This window comes from Scyliorhinus torazame, chromosome 17, assembly GCF_047496885.1.
Source record: "Scyliorhinus torazame isolate Kashiwa2021f chromosome 17, sScyTor2.1, whole genome shotgun sequence".
Lineage (NCBI taxonomy): Eukaryota > Metazoa > Chordata > Chondrichthyes > Carcharhiniformes > Scyliorhinidae > Scyliorhinus > Scyliorhinus torazame.
This window is the reverse complement of record NC_092723.1, coordinates 189061382-189075684: the sequence shown is the minus strand read 5'-3', so window position 1 is coordinate 189075684 and position 14303 is coordinate 189061382. Positions and strand designations below refer to the sequence as shown.

The 14303-nt window shown below is 47.3% G+C and overlaps 1 protein-coding gene across 1 annotated transcript in view; it reads right to left on the bottom strand.

The window, feature by feature from the left end:
• LOC140394523 (uncharacterized) overlaps positions 1 to 14303 on the bottom strand; it is an 82433-nt gene that overhangs the window by 35850 nt on the left and 32280 nt on the right. The window contains exons 6-9 of the mRNA XM_072481869.1: positions 11947 to 11997; positions 10396 to 10590; positions 9024 to 9102; positions 5711 to 5905 (exon numbers count right to left, since the gene is read on the bottom strand). Coding sequence (XP_072337970.1) covers positions 5711 to 5905; positions 9024 to 9102; positions 10396 to 10590; positions 11947 to 11997 — 520 coding nt within the window. The remainder of the gene's footprint in view (positions 1 to 5710; positions 5906 to 9023; positions 9103 to 10395; positions 10591 to 11946; positions 11998 to 14303) is intronic.

The following is a 14303-nucleotide window of genomic DNA, read 5'->3' as shown; positions in this document are numbered from 1 at the left end:
GGATATAATGTCCTTCTAGCAGTTCAATCGCGGCATCATAGTTCTCAGCCTCCTCGATAAGGGGGTAGATCCCAGGGCTGACCCTTGAGCGCAGGAGATGCATTTTCTGTCCTTCTGTGGGGGTGCCTCCGGCTGTCTCGAGGTAGCCTTTAAAGCCCGCCAGCCAGTGTTTAAATATTGCAGCCGAGTTCTCCGCATGGGGGCTGAGTTGAAGGCACTCCGGTTTGATTCGGATATCCATCCTTCCACCTTAAGTCTAGTAGATTAAATTGATGCGCGATCAATTACACTCAAGACAAAGTGATTTCATAACTGAAGGCTTTAATCTACTGGAACTTGTTCCCCAGCAGCTTCAGTACAGAAAGTGAAGGCTGCTGGGATGGAACCATATCTTATACTCCGCCTTCAGGACAGAGCCACGTAATACAGCCAATGGTAGACTCCTGGGTCTAACCAATGGTCATCAGCCTCTCAGGTACCGCAATACTTGGTACGACCACAGCTATCACCAGGACTAGAAGATCCTCATGGAGCAGAATGGAAGGACAGGAGAAGGGTGGGGAATGATTGGTAAGGGCAGGAAGGGGAGGAGGGTTGATGAGACGTCCATTAGGCCAAGGGCAGGTGAAGGAAATACCTACTTCCATGCCCACCACCAGCCCGTGCAGTGGATGCCTGCCGTGGGCATCTCCTGCCGCTGGTTAAATTGTAAATGAAAGGAAAAATGAAATGAAAATCGCTTATTGTCACAAGTAGGCTTCAATGAAGTGACTGTGAAAAGCCCCTAGTCGCCACATTCCGGCGCCTGTTCGGGGAGGCTGGTAGGGGAATTGAACCGTGCTGCTGGCCTGCCTTGGTCTGCTTTCAAAGCCAGCGATTTAGCCCTGTGCTAAACCAGGCCCATTGTGCTAAACCCGCCCCACTGTAGCAGTGTTGGGAAGAGACCCTCGAGTGGTCAAGCTGGCCACTTACGGGTCTCAATGGCCCTTGGGTCGCTTGATGCCTCACCAACGGGTAAAATTGAAGCTGGGTAGAAATGGGCGAGTAGGCAGCTGGTATTCTGCCTGCAAACCTGCCTGTGGAGGGCAGTAAAATCCAGTCATTGTTTAAATTAGTTGAGGCGAGCACTAACATTCACTCCTTGTGCAAATCATTAATTTTTTAAAAAGCAGCAATATTATTTTTGTTATAGTCTATAAATATTTCCAAGGAAATTACTTTAAATTTTAGAAGCTGTTCATATTGTTCATTTGTTGCCTCTACACTTAAATATTCTAACACACGTCTGGCAGCCTCCCAAGTTCCACCCTCCATGAACTAGGAATTGTCAAAACTCTGCTCTCCATTTACGCACCGAATCCTGTTCACCCGTCTCTTGTCTTCTCTTCAACAGACCCTGGAATGGAGACTAACTTACTTCCACTCAGGTTCGATGGGTTCCGAAATGGCTGATAAGTCCAATGCATGATCCTGCCACATGTGGAGCAGGGTATGGCTGATGGGTTGAGTAGTTAGGTTGTTTGGAGATTTGTGCGTTCCCTCCAATGTCTCGACATTGCCTCTGCAGATTCCCGATGACATCTCTCGATGTGTTCAGTGCCTTCATTTTGAATTTTCCATTTTGGTCAGTCACAAGTCAGGCCCCCCACAAGTCTGTGGGGATGGTTAACCTCCGGGGATGTTTTGAGAACACCTCTAACGTGTTTCCACTCTCCAGAGAATCTCCAGCCGCGGCTGAGTTCCGAGTAGAGCAGTTGCTTTGGGAGTCTGGTGTCAGGCAGACAAACATGACCTGCCCAGGTGGAGCTGGTTTTGAGTGATCAGTGCCTCGACCCTGGACAAGTTGGCATTGGCGAGGACATGGTTATTGAACCATCTCTACTGCCACTGGACCTAGGGGATCTTGTCAAGGCACCGCTGGTGGTATTTCTCCAGTGCTTGGATGTCGGCTACACGTTGTCCAAGTGTCTGAAGTGTATCAGAGCATGGGGACCACTGCTGCACTCCTCGCTCACTGACACACTGACTACCAGTTAAACAACGCATCAGTTTTAAAATTCACATCCTTGTTTTCAAATGCCTCCGGTGACCCTTTTTATACCTTAATTGGTTAAATGTAGATAAGATTTGCTTTGATCTCAGCTGAATAGTTTACTGTTTATTTTACTTAGTGCTAATTTGTAGAAATGTACTGAAGCTAGAAATACTGAATGGTTAAAGTTGGTATCTTGATGCTTGGAGGCCGATGGACCTGTTCCTGTGCTGTATTGTTCTTTGTTCTTGTTTGTTCCCAGTTTTCGCTGCGTCAGGGCATCACTACAGCAGATACTGGCGGTTTAATGCTAAGTGTAGCAGATAGGTTTCAGGTCACTAGAAATAGTTAACTAGGGTAATTTTAAGATAAAGGATGGGGAAATGAAGAAAAGGATAATAAAGCAGTTGATGTACGTTGTTTTGATAGGAATTACAACTCTTTTAGCAATTCTGTTCATAGTAATGTGCCATGTCATAATCGATCAGTAATGGCAGGGTTTGGGGAATAGTAGTCTAGAATATCAAGTCTTTTCTTTAGCAATTTGTAGAGACGATCAGAACTGAATTGGAAATGAATAACAAGAAATGTTACTTCTCTACTGTTGTAAGGAAACATGCAGAGGTACTGGGCGAGATTCTCCGACCCCCCCCGCCACGTCAGAGAATCGCCGGGGGCTGGCGTGAATCCCGTCCCCGCCGGTTGCCGAATTCTCCGGCACCAGAGATTCGGCGGGGGCGGGAATCGCGCCGCGCCGGTTGGCGGGCCCCCCCCCCCCGCGATTCTCCGGCCCGGATGGGCCGAAGTCCCGCTGCTAGGATGCCTGTCCCACCGGCGTGGATTAAACCACCTCTCTTACTGGCGGGACAAGGCGGCGCGGGCGCCATGGCGGAGGCGGAAGAGACTCCCTCCACAGCGTCTGCGCGGGGATGCCGTGAGCGGCCGCTAACGCTCCCATGCATGCGCCGCCGGCAATGTCATTTCCACGCCAACTGGCGGGGCAGAAATCAGTCCGGCGCGGGCCTAGCCCCTCAAGGTTAGGGCTGGGCGCCCCAACATGAGGAGGATTCCGCACCTTTGGGGCAGCACGATGCCCGACTGATTTGCGCCGTTTCTGGCGCCGGTCGGCGGACATCGCGCCGATACCGGAGAATTTCGCCCACTGTTTTATTTCTATGTATTGGGTGGAATTCTCCCATTTTGAGACTCAGTGTGGCAGCGGGCCGCTCCCCCCGGTCAGTGTCCCGCTGACCAGAATGGTGGGATCTTACACCAGATTCAGCACTCGGAATCCAATTAATTATGTACAGGCGAGTTCCCCTCCAACTCGCCTGGTGGCCTGGCAGCTGATGGGTTTTGAAGGTTCTGCCGCTATATTTAAATCCCAGCCCAGAACACTCATTTCACTTTCTCCAGCTCATTGGTCTTCACCAGACTGTGCAGGATGTCAGGAGCCCAGCTGGAAAAGGTTAACAACCTCAAGAAAGTAGCATCAATATTCACTACCAGGGCCTGGAGACCCTTATTTGGGGAGTGTGGGGCCACCGACATGTCCTCTACCTCAGGTACGGCTCGAAGAAGCTCACCAACCTCACCTCTCCGGCCTGGAGGGCCATTGCCCAGGAGGTCAGCTCAGCCAATACCCACCCGCAAAGCACCATCCAGTGCCGGGAGTGAATGAATGATCTGCTACACAGCTCGTCAGTAAGGACCGGGATTGCTTCTGTGGTGACGTAGAGGATGGCCTCCTGAAATAACCTAGTATGGATCTGAGCTCCATGCTCCATCACGTCAACCAATCCTGCAATTCACACTGAGTGCGATGTTCTCGGAGCTCATCCGGTACAACGGTCCTTTTGCAGGTACCAGCATACCGTGGTCAGCTTGCCAGCCCAGCAGCTCTCCGACCTCCCAGAGCACATCTGAGGATGAGGGAGTTAGGAAGAACCATCGGGGTGCTCAAGCGCATGCACCATCGACGCAGAGACACACATGCCGGTGGGGCACAGCTCTAGGTTCAACTCGGGGTCACTTTCTGGTGAACAGAGGGGCGGCACATTGGTTAGCACTGCTGCCTCACAGAACAGGGATCTGGTTTGATTCTGACCTAGGGTCCCTGTCTGTGTGTAGTTTTCACATTCTCCCCATGTCCTTGTTATAAAAGACTTTTTATTCAAGGCCTTTTCTATATATATACACAAAACATCAGAAGAACATCACATCAAACTCAACAAACAACCACAGATCCCCAACCTTTCCTGATATCAACACCCCACCACATCCCACATTCCCCATTTATACCCCCTTACCCACTCACCCTTGCTGACCCCTCAATCCTCCTTGAATTAATCAATGAACGGTTTCCACCTCCAGGTGAACCCCTTCTCCGACCCCCGCAGGGTGAATTTGATCTTCTCCACCCTCAGGTTACCAGGCCGCTCACCCACAGCCCTGCCTTCGGCGGCTCCGAGTCCCGCCAACACAACAAAATCTATCTCCGGGTTACCAGGCAGGCACAGGCCAAAACATCGGCCTCTCCCTCTCCCCCCCCACCCATACTAGTCCTCCACCCCCCGCAAAGAACCTGCTCATCCTCGCCACCATCATGTGGGCCCTATACACTGCTTTAAACTGAATGAGGTTTAACGTCACACACGACGAGGACATGTTCACCCTCCGCAATGCCTTCGCCCACGTCCCAGCCACACCTCCCTTCCCAGCTCCTCCTCCCACCTAGGCTTGATCTCCTCCACTGGAGCGCCTCTCTCTCTCCATCAATTCCTTATCCGACACCTTGGCCTCCCCTATTCCGTCCTCCAACAACAGCTTATCCTGTAACACTGGAGGTGGCATCCGACATTCGAGCACATGGAGGCCACCATGGAAAGATTGGTGACCACCATGGAGACCTTGGCCCAGCCAGATTTGCACTCAGTACACACTCCATAGCCACACACCTCTGGTGGCCACCATAAGGATATATGCCACATGAAGACCAGGCACCCTGACCTCCTTCCAGGCATCCCATCCTGCAAGTCAGGCAGGGTTCTCAGGTACCCATAGGGAAGATGAACATCATCATCATCATCTTTCTACATCCACGTATGTTTATATGTCCATACGATGGGTGAGTTCTCCATCTTTAGTCCTCAAGGGCTAGCAATGGCTGGCGAGGGCTCCTCAGAATGGTGTCTCTCTGCACATCTGGGTTTCCTAACTGATAGTGTCACAAACCAAGACACACGATTCTCTGCTGGCGGGAGCGCCTAGCCTCCAGAATGGAGAATCCGGGGCTGATCTTCACCTCATACAGTAAATGGAGAATCGTCATGTCAGGAATCTAACTTGTTACACCTTCCAGCTGCTGACACCACCGTGATTGCTGCTCCTTCTGCTATCTTGAAGTTGCTATATAACTGTCTGTTAAATACTGCAATGCAAATTGTATAGTTCTCCCTCTCAACGGTGATATTCCAATAGAGAGCGGTTTTCTGCCTTCCAAACCACTCTGCTTAACTAATGAGGGTGTTGGGACATTAAGTCAAACCAGCAGCACGCCCACATCATTGGATGTTGAGACCACACTGCTGCAAATCTGCCAATGGGAGGACAATCCTATCCAAAATGCCCAAGGAATGACTGCATATGATCCGAACATGTCATTTATAAAGCCATTACCTTTCACTCCAAATGACTCACAATCGTCCAGGTCATTTTCTCTATCATGAAGACCTTGCTCCAAATAAGGCATGAACTTCTGGAAAGTGAGTGTATCATAAGCTTGCGATGAAAGCCATGTGTTACAATGAAACACACATGTCACTGAATTTGAGCAATTCTTTATCATAATATCTTTTAAATACCAACCACAACCTGCAAAACAGAACATTGCAATATCTTAGATAGAAAATACATTTGTGGCACAGCATAAGCAGAATGCATGCTGGAGTGGATGGATGGAGTATTGTTCCAGGACAATACAATTAATATTTCTGCCTCGGCTGTTACAGGACTGTTATAGAATGTCTATTGGATCAGGAGGTAAACTTCCAGATACAGGCAGATATGATTCAGACCCTTACAATTCCCCAGTTACAGAGGACGTTTGTTTTCCTAATCTCATGGCCCAACTTCAGTCCATGGAGACTGGGGCTTCTAACCAATACTCCTTTATAATCTGTTCCTCGTCGTTGCTAGAACAGGCTGAGAGGGTTCAAAAACACTCTGAAATATCAACCTGGAAAGAGGGACGTGCGTGTCTGGAAATTCCTCAGGTTCGTGTTAATATCAATAATAGTTCATGGTGGAGGAATAATACAGCAGCTTGCCTTTTACCTCCAGCAAGTTTATTCTGCATACAGCTCAATAGAGTTCTAAACTCCTTATGGTTTCCTGCAAACCCAACTCTTCTGGTGGTTGAGTCAATGATCTTCACCTGTCTTGAACAATGCACTTGGTTTAACAATGTCATTGCCAAAGCTGTCAGTGTATCAACAAGTGCATGTTCTATTGGATCACTCACTAATATGGCACGATACGAAATTCCCACTGGCGAGTTCTTAATCTGGTACCAGAAAGTATTATGTTCCTGAACCAGACCCCAACAGTGGCTCGGATACTGGACTGAAACTCCAATATTTTATAAGACAGTGGGGAAAGGATACCTGGCAAAGGTATCACAAAGAAAAAGGGATATGGGGCGGGATTCTCCCTTTTGGGGACTAAGCCCCACACTCGGCGGAAAACAGGCGAGAATCACTCTGGACCTTTTCCTCGAAAGTCTGGGGTGACTTTCCGTTTTCCAGGGGGCCAGCAGGGCCCTGGCATGCGTCCCGCGGCTCTGGCTGCGGGCCCGTGTGGAGGAAGGTAGGTTCCCCCCCAGATCGCCATGGCCCGCCGATCGGTGGGTCTGGCCACCGCTGAAGCCCCCCCGGAGTCAGGTTTCTCCCGCCCCCTCCCCACCTGGACCGCCACCGCTGAGGGGTGACTTAATTGAGGTATACATAATTATGAGGGGAAGAGATAGAGTGGACAGAATAAAATTGCTTTCCTTGTTGGAGAATTCTAGAACCAGGGGACAAAGATTCAAGATAAGTGGCAAAAGGTGCAGAGGGGACATGAGGAAGAACTTTTTTTACACCGAGGGTATTGGGAGTCTGGAATTTGCTGCTTGAGTTGGTGGTGGAGGCAGAGACCCGAAACTCCTTTAAAAAGTACCTCAACTGCTGTAAAATACAGGACTACATATAATTTACAGTGCAGGAGGCCATTCGGGCCATCGAGTCTGCACCGGCTCTTGGAAAGAGCACCCTACCCAAGGTCCACACCTCCACCCTATCCCCATAACCCAGTAACCCCACCCAACACTAAGGGCAATTTTGGACACTAAGGGCAATTTATCATGGCCAATCCACCTAATCTGCACATCTTTGGACTGTGGGAGGAAACCGGAGCACCTGGAGGAAACCCACGCACACATGGGGAGGATGTGCAGACTCTGCACAGACAGTGACCCAAGCCAGAATCGAACCTGGGACCCTGGAGCAGTGAAGCAATTGTGCTATCCACAATGCTACGGACTGGGTGTAGGAAGATGAGATTAGAAAGGTCACCTAGGTGTCCTTGGGCTGGCATGGACAAGATGAGCCGAATGGTCTCCCTCTGTGCTGTAACCTTTCTATGCTTCCAAAATAACCCTTAGCTGCTATCTTTAATTCCATTCATCTGCTGCCTGGCTGGGGTTTCCCTGAAGAGGCCCACTGTGGACAGGAACCAGATTGCAACCTGTGGTGAGATCTGGTCAGATCTCACGAGATGCAACGGCTGTCGTGAAGCCCGGGGGCAGACCTCTCCCAGCATTTACCGGCCGCATTGCACCCAGCCAGTAGATCACGCCCAATGTCTCTAATTAACTGCACCACAGGGAACCCTCTTAAGATAAACAAAAATCTATGAGCCCAAATCTTTACAATGCTTTAATTATACCTCTGGATCCCAAAACATCTCGCCGTGTTGAAAACCAAGATTTTGAAAAACATGACTGCAGCAGTCCTACACACACTAACCCAGGATTTTATCTCTTACTGCACCAAATACATATAATCGGACATTCCCACATTCATCACAAAAGGTAGTATAATTTCTCCACCAAGACTAGGGTATGTCCTTCCGGAAACTCACAGCCATTTTCTTCCATATTAATTTATTTTGGTATGTCCAAATGCAGAATTTCTTCTGGAACCTGATGAATCTTCAAAAACTCTAAGGTCAGCCAACAAGCAGTATTAATTACTCTTCCCTGAGGCCAATTTGGAGGCAGGAGGATAATGGATGGGTGTCCTGCTATCTTCCCTCCTCCGCCAAAATTAAGTTTGGGGCATGAAGGCTCAATGATGCCCTTCCCAACTGTTCCAACCTGCCACAAATGAAGGCCCGTAAGTGGGCAATAAATTAACCCAGCGGCAGGCAAACAGGTCTGGGTCTATATAAAAGCATTATATAAATGGTTTTAAGCAGCACGGTAGCATTGTGGATAGCTCAATTGCTTCACAGCTCCAGGGTCCCAGGTTCGATTCCTGGCTTGGGTCACTGTCTGTGTGGAGTCTGCACATCCTCCTAGTGTGTGCGTGGGTTTCCTCCGGGTGCTCCGGTTTCCTCCCACAGTCCAAAGACGTGCAGGTTAGGTGGATTGGCCATGATAAATTGCCCTTAGTGTCCAAAATTGCCCTTAGTGTTGGGTGGGGATAGGGTGGAGGTGTTGACTTTGGGTAGGGTGCTCTTTCCGGGGGCCGGTGCAGACTCGATGGGCCGAATTGCCTCCTTCTGCACTGTAAATTCTATGAAATGTAAGCTATTGTCCTTCACAACTCAATCTCCGCACGCATTCCCTTTATTAGGGCCAAGAAATCCATGTTAATGGTCACGCAATTTCAAACATCTACTCTCCAAATTGTTGAAGGTTTCAATGTTGGGGACAAATGATTTTACTTACCAGGTTCTTCCCCGTCATGTCCTATGATGATGTGTTGAAGTTTTCCAATATTTGGAATTTTCACCTGAAATACATCAGTCTGTAAAACACATTTAACAAAGATTCATAGAGAGCAAATTGCCAATTGGAATATAGTAACTGTACTTTGACAAGTTCAACAATGCAATTCTGACAATTGTGTGCTTCCTTTCCAAGTTGCCATATTATTCAGGAAAGTAACTATCTCCTGGGAAACAGCGCACACGCGCTTTATTCAGCTAGAAAAAAGCTTGGGGAACAGTCGTTCATTCCCCAGTTCATTCCCCACAGCAAGGCCATGATCATTCCCCAGTTCATTCCCCACAGCAAGGCCATGATCAGAGTCCATCTACCCGGTTTGAATTTGAACATAGCTGTGCAGTTAACTGTTGAATGCTGCATTCTCCATGGCAACGCCTCCACCAGTCAAAGTCCACTTACCAACCAATTACTTTCTCTTACGCAGTATAAATTGTTGTTTCCCCAATTACTGTTAGTAATTTCTTGTGAGATTTCCTGGGAGTGCAAAACAAAACGCAAGTCTCTTTTTTCGAATAATAATCAAGTTCCGTACTACCAAACCATCAAAAGTAACATTTGTATTCTAATACATGAGGTTAAAAAGTGATCCAGAAAAATTTCTAAATATAAAATACTACGTACGGTATGGTTGACGGTAAAGGTTGTAAAATGAAGGAGCTAAAAGCAAGGGCTGGGATTTTCCGGTCCAGCCTGTGGTAGGACCTGCCATAGGTGGTATGGAAAATCTGAAGAGGTAGCCAAAAGTCCCTTTGGGTGCGAATTTCTGGTCCGCGGCTGTGGGCAAGATTGGAAAATCCCATCCAAGGTCAAAATGCTTTCTTTGGAGGATCACCAATAGTCACTTAATTCAAATTGGGACTTTACTGATATTTTACATTATAAATTTAAATTGGGAAAGCCTTTTATGTTTGTTGCTTTCCGGAAGGGGGTTGATATCGTGGGAGAAGGGGGTTGATATCGTGGGAGTAAGAGGGGGGAAACTTTACAAACTGTTGTTTTCCATGTTGGACTGTGTATTTGGTTGATATTGTGTATGTTTGGAATAAAATATCTTTATCAAAAAAAATGTTTGCTGCATTTCCCCTCGTGTCCACAATGAAGGAAATATCCTGAAGGTACCATAAGATGTAGGAGCACAATTAATAATAATAATCGCTTATTGTCACAAATCGGCTTCAATTAAGTTACTGCGAATTAGGCTATTCGACCCATCAAGTCTGCTCCACCATTCGATCATAGTATATAAGAATTAAGTGAAAAAAAGATGTAGTTTATATAAAAAAGTTTGACTATTATCTGAACAGCTGCTTACCTGTCCTTTTTGGAATGGAATACAATTGGGAAGTGAGTTGCACAGAGGTATATCTTCCACAATGGCTTCTTCTCCATAGAAGCTGATTAAAAAATCGGGTTTTGAGTCAGACGAAAGGCAGCTTCCTGTGTGAATTGTAACTTCATACTCTGTCCACTCTGGCTCTATTTCACTTGGCTTTTCAGCTTGTAGTTTCTATAAATTTTAAAAAGTGAACAGGATATTGGTTACTTGTACCACAAATTGGTATTTCATAAATTAACTCAACAATCACAGTTTTTGGAATTGAGCATTGTCAATTGAAATAACCGGAGTGGAGGCTCAACTGGTGCAGCACATAAAGCAGAGATTTAATAAGTCTGGTGGCAGGACAATGGTAAACTAGTCACCTGGCTTCAATAGGACATTAGTGGCACAAACACCACTCGTTGCTGGGGGACACAGAGAGTAGTTGGGAGACATCCACAGACCTAAAGTAAATCCAGGCATGGAGCAATCAGCAATTCGGCCATTGGTCGATCAACACATCCACCCTTGTGACCTACTGCCTTCCAATTGCCAATTGGAAAACAAAAAGGCTCATTACCCAATTGGATGATGCTCGACTCTCAGGCCAACAGAGAAATGTTCAAAGTAAATGACAAAAAAAAGTATTTTTTAATGTCCCAATGGTTTTTCACCAGGATTGCACACTGCAGTGTCCTGGAGAGGGGCCTTCAATTCCTCACCACACCATCAGTCACACCTGTCTGGAAGCTAAAGAGCAGTCCAGGTGGAAACAGTGAAAAATCAGTCCTCAGTAGTGGTTCGAGCTTATTGGTACCAAGTAAAGGTAAACTATACACAGGCATAGAGTCACTAAACGAGTCTCCACTCTCTGGATTCAGGGTCCACTCATCCCGGGAACCTGCTCTCAGGGCCTTGTGCTTTTTCTCCATTGGTCAGGGTTCGCGAGCTCCCACGCAACAGGCCCAGAGCCGGCCACATGAACCATGAAGCCTCGCTCCTTAAAGGAGCCGCGCTACCACGAGCTGTGAACCTACTTAAAATAAATAGGCTCACACTTAAAAGCTGTTAAATAATGTTCAAATACCGAAGAGAAGAATTTGAATGTATTTTGCATTCATGTGAAACCATAAATTAACTGTAATATATAGGTTAGAGATCTGATTTTTAAAAAGTCAAAGGAGTTTAATGTGTAAGAAGTTGTATATTGATGTTTTACATTAGACTTAACTTCCCAAACCTGAAAAAGATACAAACAAGATAATTTTGGTAAATGTCAATGCTCGCTAATTATCACTGTCCTTTAATAATGCGATATATTTCAAATTAATGCAAGTTTAGAACTTTCTGCATTTCAATTCATGATAAAAGATACGTATGATGAATTTCATTCATTTATCTATTTATCTTTTTGTGATAAATCATGAAAAAGTCATAATTACTTTTTAAAGCTTTTTCTAACTGTTCCAATACGTCCTCAAAATAATTTTGTAAATATAGTTACAATATAAAGTTAGCAGGGAAATAAAGGTTCCAAATGCTCACCATTCCAGCCTTTGATCTGTGTTTCTTGTTTGCACTTTGGGGTATTATTTCCTAATATTTAGGAGTGGAAAATGGTGATTAAATTGCAATTTCAAATACTTCAAAACCTTTCCTGCTTTAATTTGTGAAACCAATGGCGTAAGAAATCTGAAATTATAGTTGAATTGACACAATTTCTGAACCACCCTGAGAAAACATTCATTGATATTACGATCCTGGATCAGACCCCAACTGTGACTCGGACACTGGACAGAAATCCCAATACTTTATTTTAATTTTGTAAGACTGTGAAGAAAGGTTACCTCGCTCCATGAGTGATTTCAGGGATATGGTATTTTAAAACAAACTTTATTACTAACACAGAATTAAAATATCTTTAATATCACAGAATAAAATATCTTACAATTACCCCTTAAACAATGCTAATCAATACAGTGATACAATAACCCTTAACTGCTATCTTTATTCCCACTCAAACAACAAAACCATCTCAGCTCTCAATCCACTTTGAAATACAGTCGGCAGATCCAGTTATACTTGCTGAACTGCTGTGAGATCGTCACCACCCTCTGGGTAAAATGTTTTTCCTCAAATCCCCCCTAAACCTCCCACCCCTCACCTTGAACTTGTGTCCTCTCGTAACGGACCCTTCAACTAAGGGGAACAGCTGCTCCCTATCCACCCTCTCCGTGCCCCTCATAATCCTGTCCACCTCGATCAGGTCACCCCTCAGTCTTCTCTGCTCCAATTAAAACAACCCAAGCCTATCCAGCCTCTCTTCATAACTTAAATGTTCCATCCCAGGCAACATCCTGGTGAATCACCTCTGCACCCTCTCCAGTGCAATCACATCCTTCCTATAATGTGGCGACCAGAACTGCACACAGTGCTCCAGCTGTGGCCTCTCAATGTGTCCAGTTTAAGTACAGCCAGAGAACGTGGTCTTTTCTACTTGTTGTCCATGCTCACACTCACAAGTAAATAGTTATATGGAGATGTTAAATTGGACTTGAAATCCACTGAGGCATACCGAGGCAAGATTTGTGATTTTGGATGTCAACCTTGGTTCAGCACCAGCATCACCTCAAAGTCGGGTGATTTGTCGTTTTCAGGCACACTCAAGAGACTTGAGCACGGAGAAGGAGTGCTGCACTCTAAGGTAAACGGAGACCTTCTGAAGCAGATGTGAAAGATCACATGGCTCTTCCAGAAAAAGAGGAGTTTCCAGGTGTCCTGGTCACTATTTAACTCTGAACCAAGATTGCCAGAAAAATTATTTGCCCATTTGTTTCATTGCATTTTATGGCATCTTGATGATGGTTAAAATGGATATTGTGCTTTAAGACAATCCTTCAGTTCAACTAAATATTTATTTGGCTGCCACTTGCTTTAGATAGTCTTGAGTCTGTATAATGGCTATATACTGCAGAGGAGTCTTTCTGTTGTCCGTCAAATGGAAGATCATTGCAAGCATCCTCCTCTACTATCACCTCCCCCTTGCCTAGAAACTCCTTTCAGAGTCTCAGTGTGGTTTCCCCACATTGTGAGGCACCACAGACATGCAGCGGAATTCCCGTGGGGCGGCACGAATCCCACCCCGCCGCCGGCTGCCGTATTCTCCGGCGCCGTTTTTCGGGTGGGAGCGGGGTTCACGCCACGCCGGTTGGGGGCCGTTGGCAGCGGCCTCCCCCCCCCCACCCCCGGCAATTCTCCGGGTCCCGAAGGGCCGAGCGGCCATCGTTTTTGGCCAGTCCCGCTGGCGTGGGTTAGGCATGGCCCCACACAGCGGGACCTGGCAGGTAAGTCGGCGGGGGCGGTCCTCGGGGGGGCGTGGGGGGATCCGACCCCGGGTGGGCCACAGTGGCCAGGCCCGCAATCGGGGCCCACCTGTGCCGTGGAGCTACTCCTTCCTTCAGCGCCGGCCCCTGTAGGGCTCCGTCGCGGAGAAGAGACCCCCCCGTGCATGCGCCAAAACACGCCGGCGGTTCCACGCATGCGTGGGATCTCGCCGGACTAGCGCCGTCCCTTCGGCGCCAGCTAGCACGCCGCCAACCCCTCCAGCGTCCACCTAGACCCTGGAAGTGTGGAGAATTCCGCACTTTCGGGGGCTGTTGACGCCGGAGCGGTTGGCGCCGGTTTTCCCGCCGGTGTGGGGACTTGGTCCCCGGAAAGGAGAATCCCGCCCATGGGATTTTTCTGGCCCTTCCCACTCGCGGGATTTTCCAGTCCTGTCAAACACAACGGAGAGTTAAATGGCTTGCCGCATCCACTGTCACGTGGTGATGATGATTGAGTGTGCGCTTACTCAGAAACTGAGTCATTGTCGACTCTTTCTCCAAAGTATTTGAGAAAATGGC